This window comes from Panulirus ornatus, chromosome 13 (assembly GCF_036320965.1).
Source record: "Panulirus ornatus isolate Po-2019 chromosome 13, ASM3632096v1, whole genome shotgun sequence".
In the NCBI taxonomy this organism is placed as follows: domain Eukaryota; kingdom Metazoa; phylum Arthropoda; class Malacostraca; order Decapoda; family Palinuridae; genus Panulirus; species Panulirus ornatus.
In genome coordinates, this window is record NC_092236.1 from 6983253 (window position 1) to 7002017 (window position 18765).

The window sequence follows — 18765 nt, forward strand, 5'->3', positions numbered from 1 at the left end:
GTCGGGGGTTAGGTGGGTTTGAGGCCTGCGGGAACGGTGTTGGGGCTGGAGGAGCATGCCGAGGTTTGAGGATATTTATGGAGTTGGGGATATGTGGAGTCTGAGGGTTCATGTAAACACTAGGGATATATCAGGACAATAGCCATGTAATAAATAGTTGTGCAAACTGGAATCGAGCATGAAATTCACGCATCTTCCATGAGACTTAGCAATTCACTCACATGTTTAACAAACAACACACTGTACTTTCTTACGAAGCCCAGTGACATTATAAGAGTAGGGTATCACACAACAACTGTGTGCACTTACTGACACATATTGAAAAGTATCTTTTTCGTTCTTGTTTACAAACAAAAAGTCGATGGACCGAAGCCTTGATCACGCAATTATCACACTTAGTAATGGCACCCCGAGAACACACACCAGACCCCAGGCAGTAATGGCACACTCAGAGCGGGCCGTCCTATTAAAGAGCCCGCACCAAAGCATAGTCTTTATAGATTTTTAAACAATGATAATACTAAATACGAGGGCGATTTATTCCATTACTGTCAACCTGAGACAATGTTGAGTATTTAAAAAGCAACAGGATATTAAAGCCCTCCAAAACATCACACACAATCTTTCATTATAAGGTAAAAAGATTATTATCACTCAAATTTTAAAGAACTTATTTTTCTTTTAAAAAAAAAAATATATTCTCTAAATTTTGAACAATTTTCTTTGCGATTTTTTGCCTAAAGTGTTGGTCCAAACATTGGCTCATTTTGTAGTGCTTACGTTTCGGGAGGCCCATCCTCAGCATTACAGAACGACCGCTAAACGAGTAGAAACACCTCATTTTTGCTACAGTGTTGTTACGGTCTACTATATGTACTGTACGAGGAGGAAGTTCTACTTTCATGGGGACCCCATCATTTGAAATTATCATACAACTATAAAAACCTCTATGTGCTGTCAGTATCCTAAATTTCATCAATCAATCTATTCCATTCATCCACTATTCCTCTCTCAAAAGACGATCCTATCTGTCTGTGGATACGCAGAGGAAGTAAGACTCACGATGACTAATCCCCACTCACAGATGCCAAAAATTCAATATTTTTTGGCAGAATAAAATCACTGGCTCCGGGGGTGACAAGTTTTTAAAAAGATATATATATAATCATGATATTATGCCGTATTGTAGTATATACAAAATAAGCTACAAAAAATCAAGAAATTGGAAAACTCGTGACGACTCAACTTCATACTCTAGTGCTAATAACTTATAAATTTCCTTAATAGAATAGAAACTGTGGGTTGTTGGAGTGATATATTTTCGGGAAAATGTATAATTGTTGAACGGGAAGGTTTTGCCGACAATGTGGGGGGAGGTAATAAAGATAAAAAAAAAAAAAAGACAAATGCGTGATTATACCAACGGACAAAGCCATTCCGCCATTCTTCTGCAGTGACGAGCTGATGAGGGCTAATAAGGCCAAGACCTGCTTGTATACTGTAAAAGTACTTCTCTTTATCATTTCTACAAGTTATTTCATTAATTTCATACTGTGGCCTACGGTTACTCTATCTTTCCATCTTTCGAGGAATTGTTCGCTGTTGACGTCATCGAAAATAAAAGTTTTTGATCGCGTCATTTCTTACTCTTCCGTCCTCCTTGGACAAACTGATGGCCTCTAACATCTCACTATATCACACGCGCGAACACACGCACACACACACACACATACACACACACACATACACACACACACACACATATATACATTTATATATATATATATATATATATATATATATATATATATATATATATATATATATATATATAGATAGATAGATAGATAGATAGATAGATAGACAGATAGATAGATAGATAGATAGATAGATAAATATATAGTTACAGATATATAAGATATATAATACGCTCATTTATAGTTTCCATGTTTGTCTATTCGTAACAATTACCGCCATGTTATCTCTCCAATGGTTTCCGTTCTCTAATTAAAATGTCCATTTCAGCAATTGCGACCGAGTAATATGGCATCAGTATTACTGGAAACAACTCTCTGTTTTTTCAAATTATAAGAAAGATATAGAGAAAAAAAATTAAGTAACCCAAATAGAAAATTATTTTATCCTTGAAAATCAAAACAATAAGAATGCTAATGAAAAATTACAATATATATATATATATATATATATATATATATATATATATATATATATATATATATATATATATATATATATATTTCTTTTTTTTCGCTGTCTCCCGCGTCTGCGAGGTAGCGCAAGGAAACAGACGAAAGAAATGGCCCAACCCACCCCCATACACATGTATATACATACGTCCACACACGCAAATATACATACCTACACAGCTTTCCATGGTTTACCCCAGACGCTTCACATGCCCTGATTCAATCCACTGACAGCACGTCAACCCCGGTATACCACATCACTCCAATTCACTCTATTCCTTGCCCTCCTTTCACCCTCCTGCATGTTCAGGCCCCGATCACACAAAATCTTTTTCACTCCATCTTTCCACCTCCAATTTGGTCTCCCTCTTCTCCTCGTTCCCTCCACCTCCGACACATATATCCTCTTGGTCAATCTTTCCTCACTCATTCTCTCCATGTGCCCAAACCATTTCAAAACACCCTCTTCTGCTCTCTCAACCACGTTCTTTTTATTTCCACACATCTCTCTTACCCTTACGTTACTTACTCGATCAAACCACCTCACACCACACATTGTCCTCAAACATCTCATTTCCAGCACATCCATCCTCCTGCGCACCACTCTATCCATAGCCCACGCCTCGCAACCATACAACATTGTTGGAACCACTATTCCTTCAAAACACACACACACACACATATATATATATATAAACGAAGTAAATTTTGAAAAAGCCCGTAATTATGAGGCTGCGGTTAATTTTCTAGTCAGTCCCATGGAAATTTTTACACAGAACGTTTACTAATACCATGCATGAGCGTGCTTGCCTTGACCCATTCACATTGCATGCTTGCACTGACATGCACGCGCGTGTCTTTGCACACCCAAGGCGCACAAACGTATTCGCATATGCGAAATTCTCGGTGGCAAGTTTGCCCAGAGGTTTCTCACAAGGCAGACGACCCAATGTCCTCCCTTGAACGGTGATTCATCCAGCAGGTCGATCTGCAAGGAAGATTATCTGAGAGACCTCAGGGAACGTGTGTTGGGGAAGGCAACCCCAGAGAGTACGTATGGAAGGCAACCCCTGAGAGTACGTAGGAAAGGCAACCCCAGAGAATACGTATGGAAGGCAACCCCTGAGAGTACGTAGGAAAGGCAACCCCAGAGAGTACGTATTCAAGGCAACCCCAGAGAGTACGTAGGGAAGGCAACCCCAGAGAGTACGTATGGAAGGCAACCCCAGAGAGTACGTATGGAAGGTAACCCCAGAGAGTACGTATGGAAGGCAACCCCATAGAAAATATGCATGGAAGACACCCAGGGATCATATGTATCGCCTGCAAGACTTCTAGCTAGTATCTGGGATGATGTAATTCCCCAGTTTGAAATATATATATATATATATATATATATATATATATATATATATATATATATATATATATATATATTCTTCTCTTTCTTTCAAACTATTCGCCATTTCCCGCGTTAGCGAGGTAGCGCTAAGAACAGAGGACTGGGCCTCTGAGGGAACATCCTCACCTGGCCCCGTTCTCTGTTCCTTCCTTTGGAAAATTAAAAAAAAAAAAAAACGAGAGGGGAGGATTTCCAGGCCCCCCCCCCCTTTAGTCGCCTTCTACGACAAGGATAATATATATATATATATATATATATATATATATATATATATATATATATATATATATATATATATATATATTGTCTGTTCCTGTTAATCAAAATTCTATGAGAAGAGCAAGCAAAATTTTATTATAGAAATGGCCACTGACACGTCTGGTGGGCGTCTCTTTTTTATTCGTTAAACTACATCAGAGAAACCTTTATATATTTTCGACTGCAGAATATCTAATGTCAGTTTTGCCGATTCAAGTTATTTCGAGACTAATCTGGAGCCAATTAATATTAATATACAGAAATGACAGTGGATTATTCTCATAAAATACAGAGAAAAGCGCCGAGCTCTCCTTTCAAATTGACGTCGTCATAATACGAAGGAACGAGGCTGGTTGTGGAATATCAAATCAATATCCTCTAAATATTTGCTATGTAGGCTCGAACTGTTCATGCTTCCACAAAGCAACGCGCCCTGGTGTCGAATCTATCGGTTCCATACAATGTAAACGCAAGCTGTACTTCCCATACAAATCATTTGACTGTTGCTGTGTATGTTTGATATTTCTGAAAACCAGTTTTTTTAAAATCACATCGATTCAAATCGTTATAAAAGTTCTGGTGCCACATTGCCTACACTTGAGGTGTAGAGTGTCATCTGCTCCATCAGTCAGTCTCAGCTCCTCCCCATCCAAGAGCATTATCCTAGCCTGAATACTGTCAGTATCAGGTGAAGGACCTTTGACAAAAATGCGGACTAGTATGTGTGTGTGTGTGTGTGTGTGTGTAATTACAACTTGTGTATTATATGGAGAGAGTTTTACCCCTGTGTCGCTCCAGTATCTTAACCTTGTACATGTGTATCATACCTATACTCCTACATGTGTACACACGTATATACACACAACCTCTTTGTATGTGTGTGTGTGTGTACATATTTATCACTATAAAACCTGGTCACTTCCGCGACATAAAATATCCCCGACTTCTTGAGAGTGTCATAATTCACAGACGTACGGGATGGGGTTTCGTAAAAGACTCTAGGGTAAAACCAGAGACACACGTATAACATTCATACATCACCCCAGGGGTGACAAAAAGTAAGTACGGCAAACCCTTATGATTCACAATGATGATATCAACCTTGCGAAGCAGTGGGCGCCTAGGGCGTTCAGTCCGTCTGTACACATTACAACTCTGATTCTATAAACAATGAGGTTACGAAGTTCAGACTTGGCACAGTGGCTGACCTTGACATACGTCAGCCATGCTATGTTTATGAGGTCAAAAGGTGAAAGCTAAGGTCATGAGAGCAATTCGTACATGAAAGTAAATGTATTCGCTATGTCTTCCCTCCGTAATAATGTGAAAAAATAAATAAAAAGGCTACGGGTAGGTGAGTTCTTATTTCACTTTAATGAAGGCTTGGTGATTCTGGTATGATGATCGAAAACCACATCACTGGATCTTTATAGTCAAAAGACCTCTATTACACATGCCTCAATCACCAAAACACTAGGTTACGTTAGCCTGGGCTACATTACGTTTAGGTAAGGTTTGGGCTTCTTGGGTTGAGCTTTTCGTTCATACTCATCCGTTGTTATAGAAAAAACTAGAAAAAAAAAACAAAATCCAAGAAACGTGACCCAACTCAGCCTTACGTATTTACCATTCTTTGTATTCGATTCTGTAGGTGAAACTGCGTTGTACAAACTATAACGGATCCAATGATATGATCATCGCCGATAGTGATTATCAAGCCGACGGGAATCTATTGCACACATTACTTTCCTTAGTCATCATTTCATCAAATGACGCATCAAAAGAGTTGGTGGTTGGCTAGCTGTTTGGATTTGGGGCGTATCAACTGCCTAGGTCACGAAAGGTCGAAAAATCCTCAACAGGATCTTCACTTATAAAGGATAATTCTATGCATAAATACACTCTCATAAATTCATTTATCAAAAGGTAGAAATAATGACGATGTAACTCTAAATATTACAAATCATGTGAACTTATCGTCTCCTACGAAAGAGAGGCCATTAGCTACGTCCATTCTCAGTGCTAGAACTATACAGCTGTCATAGCAACTCACATAAAGTGTGTTTTCGTACAGCAGTCTCCTGTGTGCTCCATAGCCTTACAATCCAAGCGAGACATTTACACTGCTTCCCCGACGTGCCTTGTAACAAGTAAATGGGTCAGGAAAAAAGGCAAGATATAGATGGACAGTCATGCCGTATTCTTCCTGGAACAGGCCTGACCCAACGTAGGAGTTAAGGTTAACTAACCATTGGTCAGACAGGCCTGGTTCACCGTAGGGGTCGAAACTTACTGACCTTTAGCTAAGCTGTGGAACAAGCTTTGCTCACCGCAGGGGTTGGGGCTGGCTGTCTAGTCTAATATATATATATATATATATATATATATATATATATATATATATATATATATATATATATATATATATTGCATGGTAATACATTTCATGGTCGTACGCTGTGCCATTCACATTCTGATTCAAGTTAGAATTCTTATGAATTATTACAATAAAAATACCATCTAAGCAAATCATCGAGTGAGGTAAATTGGCCGTTTCCTGTAACATTCGCAGAATTTATACAACTGTAGAGGCGAAAATCCCCAAATCCGTTTACGCATTTTTGATAAAGAATTCAACTTTCTTTCTGTTTGAAGAACTAAGATATTCATTTTATGTCCATTGGAATATTAATAGAAATTCTTTGCATTCCAAGATATGCTCTCGAAAACTGTTAGATTACTTAGAAAATTCCTGAGATGAAGCAACTGTGTTACAGCAAATTCGCAATACTTCAGTGACATGTACTACAGGAGATGAAGAATATAAAGAATTCAAACAGAATATCCAGATGCATTATGATAATACATGTTATTACCAAATGCAGTCGGTAATTTACATAAAGCCAGGAACTACTTTAATGAAGCCTTCTTAAGTTCAAGCTAGTGAACAAGATAAATGTTCCTTTCTTACATTTTTCACTCTACAATAAAACCACAGGTTTTATGTTTTATCTTAAAGGAAAAATAAAACTGCCTCTTCTCGACTCCTAAGGCCCATGTATGCACTGTGTGTGTGTGTGTGTGTGTGTGTGTGTGTGCGTGTGTGTGGTCTTGGAAATATCTTCAGCATTTTCCAGTTCGCTCTTAATAACGACGTTCATGGGCTCAATGCCCCTATCAGTCGTTAGACCCGAGGTCCAAATCACTAGCCAACCATCCACAATTGATTCGACAATTCTACCGAGCTTTCTTCCTTTCTGGCAAACGAGCCATAATCGGTTTTGGAAATGATTCATAGACTATTGTCTGACTACGATCAAGATGCGCGTTGCATTAACATTGCCAGGTTTTGTTAAGTTACATACAAAAGACATTTAGGATCACTAGGAAAGGAAGTAAGATGACGCCGAGACTGAAGAAAGAATCAATTTTTTTTTTCCCCCTCGCCAATTTGCCGAAATTTGCCAAGTTGTTGAGTGTTTCTATACCCTCCCCGTCCAACGTATTACGGGCAAGCTTTCTTCCCTTACTAACTTACCATCTTACAATCAGTGATATTCAATAATCACAGAAACCCTTCAGAAAAGAATAATCACCAACAAAAATATATCGATCGCCCGCTGAGTTGACAGACATCAAGGGGAGCTTGGCAACCCACGCCACATATGGGTGATGACGTCACACACCAGGTGGTAAACTGTCAACTTGCCCACAGTGTAAACACTGGGCCACCAATGGCTGGTGGAAATAGTCTCCTCGTAAAAACGGAGAGGATATCTACGGATTTAGCAAGTGTTTAAGGAAGTGTGTATGATGTTGGGGATGACTGTATTATAAACTGACCCCACACCATCATGCCAAAATCCATATCGTGAGATCAAACAAGGAAACTAACGGTGCAAAAATTGCATCTTTAACATTAGGTGTTACGCAAAAAAGAAATACAAATGACTGCAAAGTGAAAGGTAATTCCTCATACCTTAAAGCAATTGTTAGGGAAATTAACGGGACAGAGTTTATAATACAATACAAACGATCTCTGTATTTGATTAGTGTATCAGGGTTATCAGAAAGGTCAGCGATAACTGCATAGGAAGCCAGCACTTCACTGGTTGTCAAGTTGCAACTCCTCTGACCCAGATGGCTAGCTGTTTTTCCTTTCCGCTTCACCTACACGTGGACTGCTGGCATTCTGTCCACACACATACAAAATCTCTCTCTCTCAATGTCACACACAACACTTGACAACACTAAACTTACACGGCTCATTCTTCGTAACTCTAGATTTCCTGAGGTGAAAACCGTGTGCTAGCCCAGCCTTTTGGTAAAATGATAGGAACTAAATGATAGAAGTAGTAGGTAGGAACATCTAGGTTGGACTATTTTAGGTAGAAACATTAGGTAGAAGTAGTTGGTTGGAACATAAGGTTGTAGTAGTCTGTAGGAACATTAGGTAGGAGCCTCTGTAAAAACACTGCACTAGACTTGGCCTCTGCCTGTTAAGGGTGCGGCATTAAAGGCTAAGTAGCAGCACTGGAGTTCACTAGTTAAGGAGACTCTACTGCCGTGGCCACCCCCCCCCCCCCCAAGGAGTTCCTAAAGGGAACAGGCGTCATAGATACAGATAGATGTGATGTGTGAGCATTTACCTCAGTCATGACTCCTGTCTCACGTCACACACATTAAATATATCTTGATGAAACAGGGAGAAAAAGAAAGACTGAGCAAGCCAAACAGTGAGGTGTACCTACAAGAAAAAGTTAAAGAACATCAACAACTTGGATTTGGCAAGACCCGAGTCCATCCACACCTGAAGGTAGGCGATTGTGTGCTAGAATAGGATTTTTGTTTGTACAGGATGACCTCAGAAGTCAGTTATTTTCTATTCCTATCGTCGTCTTTTGTATTCCTCCCTCTGCAGCCATAAAGGGAGGGAGGATGAGAGAGAGAGAGAGAGAGAGAGAGAGAGAGAGAGAGAGAGAGAGAGAGAGAGAGAGAGAGAGAGAGAGAGGCGTTAGTAACTGTAGATATTGGATCTAATCTGAACATACGTGAGAGTGTGATATTATCTTAAGTACAGCGTGTTTATTTGTTTGGTATACAGTCTGGTCCCTGTTTGCCTAGCCCTTATACAATCACTTATACAATCCAAGACTCATATTATGGGGACCCTGCTTCAATGCTTCACTCCAATCAGGAGCAGGAAAATGATGGAACTTCTGGCTCCAAAGGACGTGAAGTTTCTCGACGAGACTGTACTCCTTTCCGTCCACTGACGGTAATACAAGTACGCCGAGGATGGCTTCTTCACTAGCAATGTAACCATTAGCTGCAGGCGAAGTCCGGAAACACCATGCCATATATAGTATATATCGCTGACGATCATGGAATATAAAAGATGCATACGGAAACGCAGAGAAAACTACTTGACATATTCAGCTTGTCTAGGATATCTGAGGTCTGAATGATTTTCACTGTCACCCATCGGGCGTGAGTGACGGACGCGGAGGGAGCGTAAGCGAAGAATGCACGCATATCAAACCTCTCAGACCCGTATTATGCACGCGCGTGAAGAGCAAATTCTCAAAACCAGTGATTACAGTTAAATGAATCTACTTCTTTCACGTCCCCATAATTTTGTATATACTTCTCCAACGGCCGGCGGTGTTCGCTCACTCTACTGGTCGTCACTCAGGCGTCCTCAAGCCACACGCAATAACCGTATTGTCGACGGATCTTGCCTGTGGCTGCCACTTGGCCGTTGCTTCCCTGCGTGAATATGGGAAATTGCACTCTGCCAGTCGTCTATTTATTTTTTTTTTTTTACTGTATGATTGCACTGTACGTTAAAAGCTACTAAAACTACTATGAAGCACATTTCAGAAAACCCAACACTGTCGTCTCGAAAGAACTGTAGACTCTTTAAGAAATGCAGTTTCCAATTAACTGATAATATCATAGCAAAACAATACTACATATCGTCGTCCGTAAAGTATACACAGGGTGTGTTAGCTGACCCAACAATATGCTCGCGTTAATACTGTTCGCACCATTCGTTTAAAGGCTTTGTATAGTTTACCCTCAGTCACACAAGCGCACGTTCACAAATGCACTACTTTACTTTGACATGAACAAGGGAGCCGAAGTGTTTTGTCTAAACATAATATCACTGTACGATTTCTTTCGGAATTCCCAAACAATGAACCAACGCAGACGATAACATTTCTAATTAGTAAGAGAGAAAAATACGACCATGCATAATTTACTAGGACGTGATGGATCCCAGGAACACTTCACGAACGAAGTTTTCAGGGGGGATGAAAACATTCATTTAGTTTCTCCTTTTTTTTTCACATCACTACTATGATATTTTGATGAGGTCTGTTGTTCATTACATTTTATGAAGTCTTCCCTTTCCCTCCTCTTTCTCAACCCTTATATTACCTTAGTATCAACTTCTCCTTAAGGCTACAGTGGCTTGTGCCTGGGAATGAATAAAACAGACTTGAATGTACTATAGAGGAATATAGGCCTTACTGACGGCTTGCACAGAGGCACCACGGCCCGCCCCCCGAGTTCATTAGCTGTGTCTCAGGAGAGCCCAGTGAAGTGCACCTCAGGAGCAAGGCGTGAGTGTCGTGTTGAAACTAACCGTAAAAGGAACTCTCCAATACTGTGGAGTGTTTGGGGCTTCGTACTTATCCGTACTGAAACAAAGCGGAGGCCTGTTGGTTGGTCTACACTAAGGTCACAAAAGAAAACGTGTTGGGCGTCGAAATGACTGTTAAAGAGTGTATAGACTTAGCAGGGATACACTATATGGCTTCTGTATGAACATATCAAGCTCTCTCTAGGAGTTGTATAATCTGGGGTCCCTTCGAGCGAGGGCTCCAGTACTGACCCTCCTGTAGACGATGTGGTTGGGCGTCTCCTCGACCGGCGCCGCCGCTCCCGTGGTGGCTTGGCCATTGTTCACCTCGGTCTTCTTCCGCACACCCACGCGCTCTGTCGACATGCTGACCATACCTCACTCAGCCATAATACCCTGTAACGCAAGAACACATGGGTTAATACATCTTTCCCAGTCGAAAAAAAAAAATATTCATACGTTTGGGTTAATATATCCAATCATTCTGATCTGTAATGATAATAATAATAATAATATATATATATATATATATATATATATATATATATATATATATATATATATATATATATATATATATATATAAATATATATATATATATATATATATAAATATATATATATATATATATATATATATATATATATATATATATATATATATATATATATATATATATATCCCTGGGGATAGGGGAGAAAGAATACTTCCCACGTATTCCCTGCGTGTCGTAGAAGGCGACTAAAAGGGGAGGGAGCGGGGGGCTGGAAATCCTCCCCTCTCACTTTTTTTTTAATTTTCCAAAAGAGGGAACAGAGAAGGGGCCCAGGTGAGGATATTCCCTCAAGGGCCCAGTCCTCTGTTCTCAACGCTACCTCGCTAATGCGGGAAATGGCGAATAGTATGAAAGAAAGAAAGAATATATATATATATATATATATATATATATATATATATATATATATATATATATATATATATATATATATATATTGACAGACATAGATATAAGGATCCCAGTGTAAGTCCCCATAAATAAACACACGCATATCAAAATGATAATACCTCTGAACATACATACATACATATTATCATGGTTCACTCAACCATAATACTCAGCAGAGAAATGTGTCCCCATGAAAATGACATGTGCAAACATTACGCTATCTTAAGTCATAAAAAGTGGCAAGTGTTTGTCTAAAAAGTTACGAGAAATCTATGTGCTAACTTAAAGTTTTTATGACCTCATCAGGTCCTTTTTATGGTGGGGATGGGTAGAACCATCGCCGTAAATTACATGGTAAACAACAGTGGCAAAAAAAAAAAAACGAAATTACTGTAAATCAAATAATCTTGACCTGTCAAACCAGCTTTGAATAAGCTAATAACATTGTCTAGATGCACTGAACGTCAGTTAAACTAACCATCCATTTCTTCTGTTTTTCCATAACAAGAATCCTCCATTAAACCGTTTCTAAGATCATCAACGAAGACACGCCCTTCCGGGCTAATTTCTATATTTATAGCTTCATTGTTATCAATTTGTTATTGGGCCCAACACTGTTCCTCTGTTTTCATAACCGCAATATTTACAATATATAACCCACTAAAATAATATGGCTGGACACAAGTGACGTTAGACATTTATTTTTTTTTAATCAAAATATTTCATTGTCTAATAATTTCAAGGACGATAAAAAATCACATCCGAGTCCACGAAATCATGTTAATGGTCGTATCGATTTCAAACTGGGAGATGTGGTGCCCATGACACGTCACGACAGCATCAAATAAATGTTGAAGAGGTGTTTGGTAAGGGGAGGAGGAGCCGGGACCCGCTGACTTCAACACACATTACTTAACAACTGAAGGATCAGAGCTGCCATCAAGCCTCGCTCACACGAATATTCATGATTATGGGGAAAAAATTTAGCATATATATAATGATTGATACGCTTTTTAAATCAAAGAAGCAAAGTTTTATACAGTACCTGTCAACTATGTGAAATTATTCATTTCTACATGCATGAAATAAACTAAGAAATCTTTATATCAATACTCTTTTAAAGAAAAGTCTGAGCAATGTTATAAGACGATCTTTGACATTGTGGCTTAAGATCTAGCATTTACAAGCAACACAAGACTTTAATAATCAAGTAATCAACTCGAAGATTCTTTTTCTGTTCTGCTATCTACGTTTTCTCACTATACAGCCGTTAGTTATCTAACGAAAGTAAGGGATGAGATAAAACACACACACACACACACACACACACACACACACACACATACACACACAGCATGAGCGTCTATAGCCTGTAATTACATGAGGATCTTCAAGTTTTTTAATGGTAGTTATAACCTGATTTTGACGGCCATAAAGACCCTTGAAGTCGACAGGTTTGAGTGCCAAATAACACACCAGAGCTACGAAAAATACGACCATTATATCCAGAGAACGGAATGTCAAATGGGATGGCTGCGTTCCTGGATTAAATCTCGCGAACCTTTACATAAAAATCCGTTAAGATGATCGAAGGAGTAAAATGGAACAGCCCGTTCCAGGCTGAAGTACAGGGAATCTTAGCAAAGGAAAGACCGTTTCCGTACCCGGACATTTTACATGATGATGTATATATGTGTGTCTCGTAAAAGGCGACTAAAAGGGGAGGGTGCGGGGGGGCTGGAAATCCTCCCCTCCAGTTTTTACTTTTCCAAAAGAAGGAACAGAGAAGGGGACTAAGTGAGGATCTTCCCTATTAGGCTCAGTCCTGTTCTTAACGCAGGAAATCGCGAGTATGTATGAAAAGAATGAATTCATATATATATATATATATATATATATATATATATATATATAATATATATCAGTAGCAAGCTGAGTGACGGATGATCATCCCGTTGACTGTTGCACTGCCATCTGTCACTGCACTCGACAAGTACCAACTAATTTGCAAGTTCTCTTCATCAACAGCATATACAAAGGTTGGCACACTCATCGTTCTAAAGCCACGGCTGTCATGGCGTACGTCCGCTCTTGAAGGTCAAAGGTCGGCTCAGTACCCCCCCATCCCCTCCTCCTCCACCCCAACCCCCTTACTCGTCCCTCTTACCCCAGAGCGTCCCGGTCCTCGAAAACCGAAAATACAAGAAGATTAAAATCTCAAGAACTGAATCTCCGCGCTGCTCGAGGTCACGAAAAAAAAATACATTTACACGGAGTGATTTCACGGATGAATGAGCTCACACTTCTTATACCATGGTAAATTAGTTTCCACTACTTGTATATCCCGGTAAATGAGTTTACATTACTTACATCATGTGAGTGCACACTACTAACTTAAAGTTATTACAAATTATCCGTGTTATGATAAATAAGTTACTACATATATTACTCATTAAATGAATTTACATTACTTACATCATGCAAGTGAGTGCACACTACTAACTTAAAGTTATTACAAATTATCCGTGTTATGATAAATAAGTTACTACATATATTACTCATTAAATGACTTTCAAACTTATATCTAGGTAAATGAGTTCACACTGTATGAAACCAATGTGCATAAAACCTCATTCATTATTCGAAGTCATAATAAACTAGTTTGCACAACTCGGTCACGAAAAATGGGGTCATGTTCTTCAAGGTCAAGGAAGGCTAATACACGATATCTTGGGGGGGTCACTGAACATGAGGTCACACTTCATAATGTTGATTTCACACTAAGTAAATTTACACCACATGGGGTTATGGTGGTTACAGAGAGGCAGGTGAGACGGAGGCATCAGAAAATGCGTTTTCGCCATCAGAAGTGATGCTTCATGAGGTCACAGTCACCTCATGAACCAAGGGACTGAAGTCACAGTCAGTTCAAGCCACCAGGGTTCTGAAATCACACCTAGCCACCAGGGGTTTAAGACTGGTGTATCAATCGGTTTTCTTTACTGTGCTGTTCTATATTATCCTCTAACGCATATCACCCCATGACACACGCTCTGAATACTTCTCTTGACACATCTCCAGGCTTCACTGTTCACGTCCATCACTCACTTCAGTACCGTATTTCACCCCACGACCATTATTCACTTCGTAAGCATTGTCTGATAAATGATCATGGTTCACTTACGTACAATCATGGTTCGATTCACATCCTTGGTTCATTGTATTACTATAGTTCACTTCATCACGTTGACTGTATATATATATATATATATATATATATATATATATATATATATATATATATATATATATATAGTTCATTTCATTATGGTTCACTTTATCAGCATGGTTCACTTCATCAGAATGGCACACTTTACTACCATGGGTCACTTCATTACCATGGGTCACTTCATAAGTATGGTTTACCTCATTACAATGGTTCACCTCATTACAATGGTTCACTTCATTACCATGGTTCACTTCAATACCAAGGCTCACTATCACCTTTGTTCATTTCGTTTTTCATTTCACTCAATCGGGTCACATTTACGCCAGAAGCTTTTCCTTTCACTTCATTACAATGGTGTATATTTTCACATGTTTCACAACGTTGCTGGAGATTATTTCACAAACGTTATTGACTTCTTTGGTTCACTGTTCCCTAAAATTCACCTACCGTAGCTCACTCAAGTACCGTTGCCCATTACATTAATATGCAGTCAATTCATGATTACTTAGGCTTAAGTGGTTCACTACCAAAACTCGTTTCACTAAAATTGTTTACCGTGGGTCACTTGGTTAACATGATGATTCACTTCACCATGAACCAGTAAACTGTGGTTCACTTCCCTACCATGGCTCACTCTACTACCATTACTCACGTGACAAGAGATCATTCCATCACTGTGGTTGACTTCACTACCACATGGGGCTGACGTAAATACCAGCGATTATTGAGAATTATAAAACGAATAGATTTATAGGAACTTATAAGAAAATTGTATTTGTGTATCTCTCTATTAACTATATTAACACTACAAATTCCGAAATACGCTATTCTTTTTAAGATCTTATTTTACTAGAAAATTTCAATTCTAAAAAAAAATTCGGTATCATTAATGCATCACAAGCTTTGACCTCGGGATCAAAATCCAGGAGCATCGTCTTCTTCCCTGAATAACTCGTACAATCTTAAGAAAAACAATAAATCAATTCATTCTAACCAGTGGTACAATCTTAAGAAAAACAATAAATCAATTCATTCTTACCAGTGGTACAATCTTAAGAAAAACAACAAACTAGTCCATTCTTATCAGTGGCAAGTCCTGACAAATGAGTTTAAAAGTAAGTATAAAATAATTTCTCAAGTACCTGGATGGCACAGAGGAGGGGGGAAGGGGAGGGTATTATGATGGGGGGAAACTTTCAAGTCCCCCCAGATTCTGCAGCGAATCCCCCAACATCCTTTCAGCAGTGAACATCACCCGAATACTTCCATTCAAGCTAACAGGGACATCGACCCCAATGTTCCCACCTCCACCACAGTGAACTTCACCCACTGTGTAGTGACCCTGACTCTCTCTCTCTCTCCCCTCCCTCCCACTCTGCAGTGAGCCTCTCCCACAGCTCGTGACTCCCTCCCCCCCACTGCATTGACCTACCCCTCAAGATCCTAATGCCCGTCCATTGAGCACTAATGTTTCCATTGTTCCATTCGTACGCTCATTCTGCACTGAAGTCCTCTTACCATTGTTCCCGCCGCTCTCCCACTTTGTATTCCGCGGCTTCCCCATTGTTCTCAACACCAGTCTCTCCTGCCCTCCCTCACTTTCCACCAAAACTCCCTCACTTTCTACTAAACTCCCTCACTCTCTAATAAACTCCTTCATTTCGTACTGTACTCCCAAACTTCGCACTGACCTCCCTCACTTTGTACTAAACTCCCTCATATTCCTTCAAACCCCTCTCACTTCGTATTAAACTCCCTCATTTTGCACCACACTCCCTCACTTTGCACTAAACACTCAGTAAACTCCATCACTTCGCACTACATTTCGTCTCTTTACACTGAACTCCCTCATTTCCCGTCCGACTGTTCATTTAAAGTGCTGTCTTGCCATCGCCCACCCCGCCCTACGGACTCCCTGGTAGCCCCCACCCCCCCCCCCCCCCAAGGCTGTAGTAACTACCACCGCTCCTACGAGCAAGCAAGCACACACACACCCCGTCCCTTCAAGCGCTCCCGCCCAATGCGCTTGACGCCTGTCCTTCAACTCACTCCGTCAGTACCGTCTGCTGGTGGCACGTGTGTGTGGTATTACTCGGTAATTCCCGACAAGGACGCAGCAACACACACACTGACGGACACTATAGGGTAAGCAGACCCTGTGTTATATCTTACGAAAAGACTGTGTTATCTGAAAAGTGATTCTTGGTTTCACTGAATAATCTTTTCATCTTTCAGTGTAAAGATGGCTGACTAAATAATTCATTATGAATGTACGGGTATTCAAAGTTCCCAGTCGTAATTTTACTATATTTCACGTTTTAGCGGAGACCAGTACAATGGCACGATGTCCGATTCATTTACTGTCCAAAAGCCTCTGTTTAATAAATACTTAACAGAAATATCATATGAAAAAGATATGTGAAAAAGACTTCTTAGCATACGTTTTGTTACAAAGTACTGATGAACACGTCTAGCGCTTAACACACACACACACACACTAGTGTAGAAAGTTCAAGTGATGGGAACACGCGAACATAAAAATCGTCCCCAGACAGCACAAATACGCAATTACTGAGGTACCTAATGAAGCAATCCAACACAGCGAGACAAAACACTAACTTATCGATGATGATAATAACTGTATCCCGGAATATTTTCTTTTTTTCATACTATATCTGATTCATATACATTAGTAAATTCATACATATGTCCATATACAAAAATTAAACGTATCTTCTAGCAGATAGTACTGCTAACAAAACACTTGTCTGTGTATATATATATATATATATATATATATATATATATATATATATATATATATATATATATATGCAAGTGACTTGCTTTGGTGAAATAAGACATGACCAGAGAGAAAAAACAGTAACAGAAAATCATATTTTTTTCTCCATGTTTTCGTCTATTTTACGTTCGGCTTTATATAAAGAAATACAGATCTGCCTGACATCCTAGGATATAACACGAGCCACAGGCACGGACGCCCTGGCGGCAAACAGCTTTCGAATCTGATTTTCCCTGATTCCTGCCCCAATAGATGTTGGCTCGAGATTTAATAACGCACTGTTGGTCGCGGAGGTGGAGAGGGCAGGAGGGTGGAAGGACAACAGGTGAATGTGACCTGGATTGGTGCGACCTGGGTGGGTATGACCTAGTGAGTGTGACATGGGTGACTGTGACCTAGACGAGTTTTCATTCCAAGCGACAACGACAGTAGATTTACGTAGTTCAAAACTTAACGCCGAAGTTTTCCAGCTGCAAGTAAACCCACCCTATCCCAGACACTGGTCCTGAGGTAGGCTGAGGGTACAACATCCTAACGTCAATAAACAAAACCTGTAGATGCCTTTCAGTTTATCAGCCCCGTATCACCATTATGATAAATGCAATTAATTGTTACCAATAGCGTTGGCAGTGGAGGCTTCATGTCGTTCCGGCATGCCTGTTTTCCCTTCCTTTACACCGAGGATTCCAGAGAATGTCGAGCTGAAGAACCAATCAGAGTAAGTATTTACCAGAAACGATAACTAAGAGGAAGGAGGAGGTTCTTTATTCGATCTAACAGCCAAGTCAAGGAAGGTTATCTGTAGAAACAAGTTTTAAAATCTAGACGGTCTATCCTCAGTAATGGACAAAGTTAAGGAAAGTTACACATTCTGAAAAAAAAACAAAAAACCAGCGACGGTAGAAGAGTCGTTGTCTGCACGAGTGATCTCGTCGGCAGATACGGTGTTTGTTGCCGACATGCAAGAGGTTCCTGCAACCATTAACGTATGGACTCTCAAGACGGAATAAGTAGAAGTGTCAGATCGGAGGAGCTAGGCTTTCTCCCCACCCATAGTCTGTCACCATAGACAACGTTATCGAAACGCTTGCCACGGTGGTCCCCGTCAGTATCGGTGTGCGGGACTTTTAAAAGAAAAATGTTGTCAACTGTAGCGATAGGCTTGGTGTACAGTCCTATCTCTCTTCCTACTACTGTCTCGGTCGGTCTCTCTCTCTCTCCTCATACAGACAAGGGGTTATAAAAATCATGGCGTACGTAGCAGGGAGAG

At 39.8% G+C, this 18765-nt stretch overlaps 1 protein-coding gene across 5 annotated transcripts in view; it reads right to left on the reverse strand.

Moving 5' to 3' along the window:
* RSG7 (Regulator of G-protein signaling 7) overlaps window positions 1-18765 on the reverse strand; it is a 143841-nt gene that overhangs the window by 84397 nt on the left and 40679 nt on the right. For all 5 annotated transcript variants that reach the window (XM_071668533.1, XM_071668532.1, XM_071668531.1 and 2 more), the window contains exon 2: window positions 10769-10912. In XM_071668533.1, coding sequence (XP_071524634.1) covers window positions 10769-10891 — 123 coding nt within the window. In that variant the 5' untranslated portion in view covers window positions 10892-10912. The remainder of the gene's footprint in view (window positions 1-10768; window positions 10913-18765) is intronic.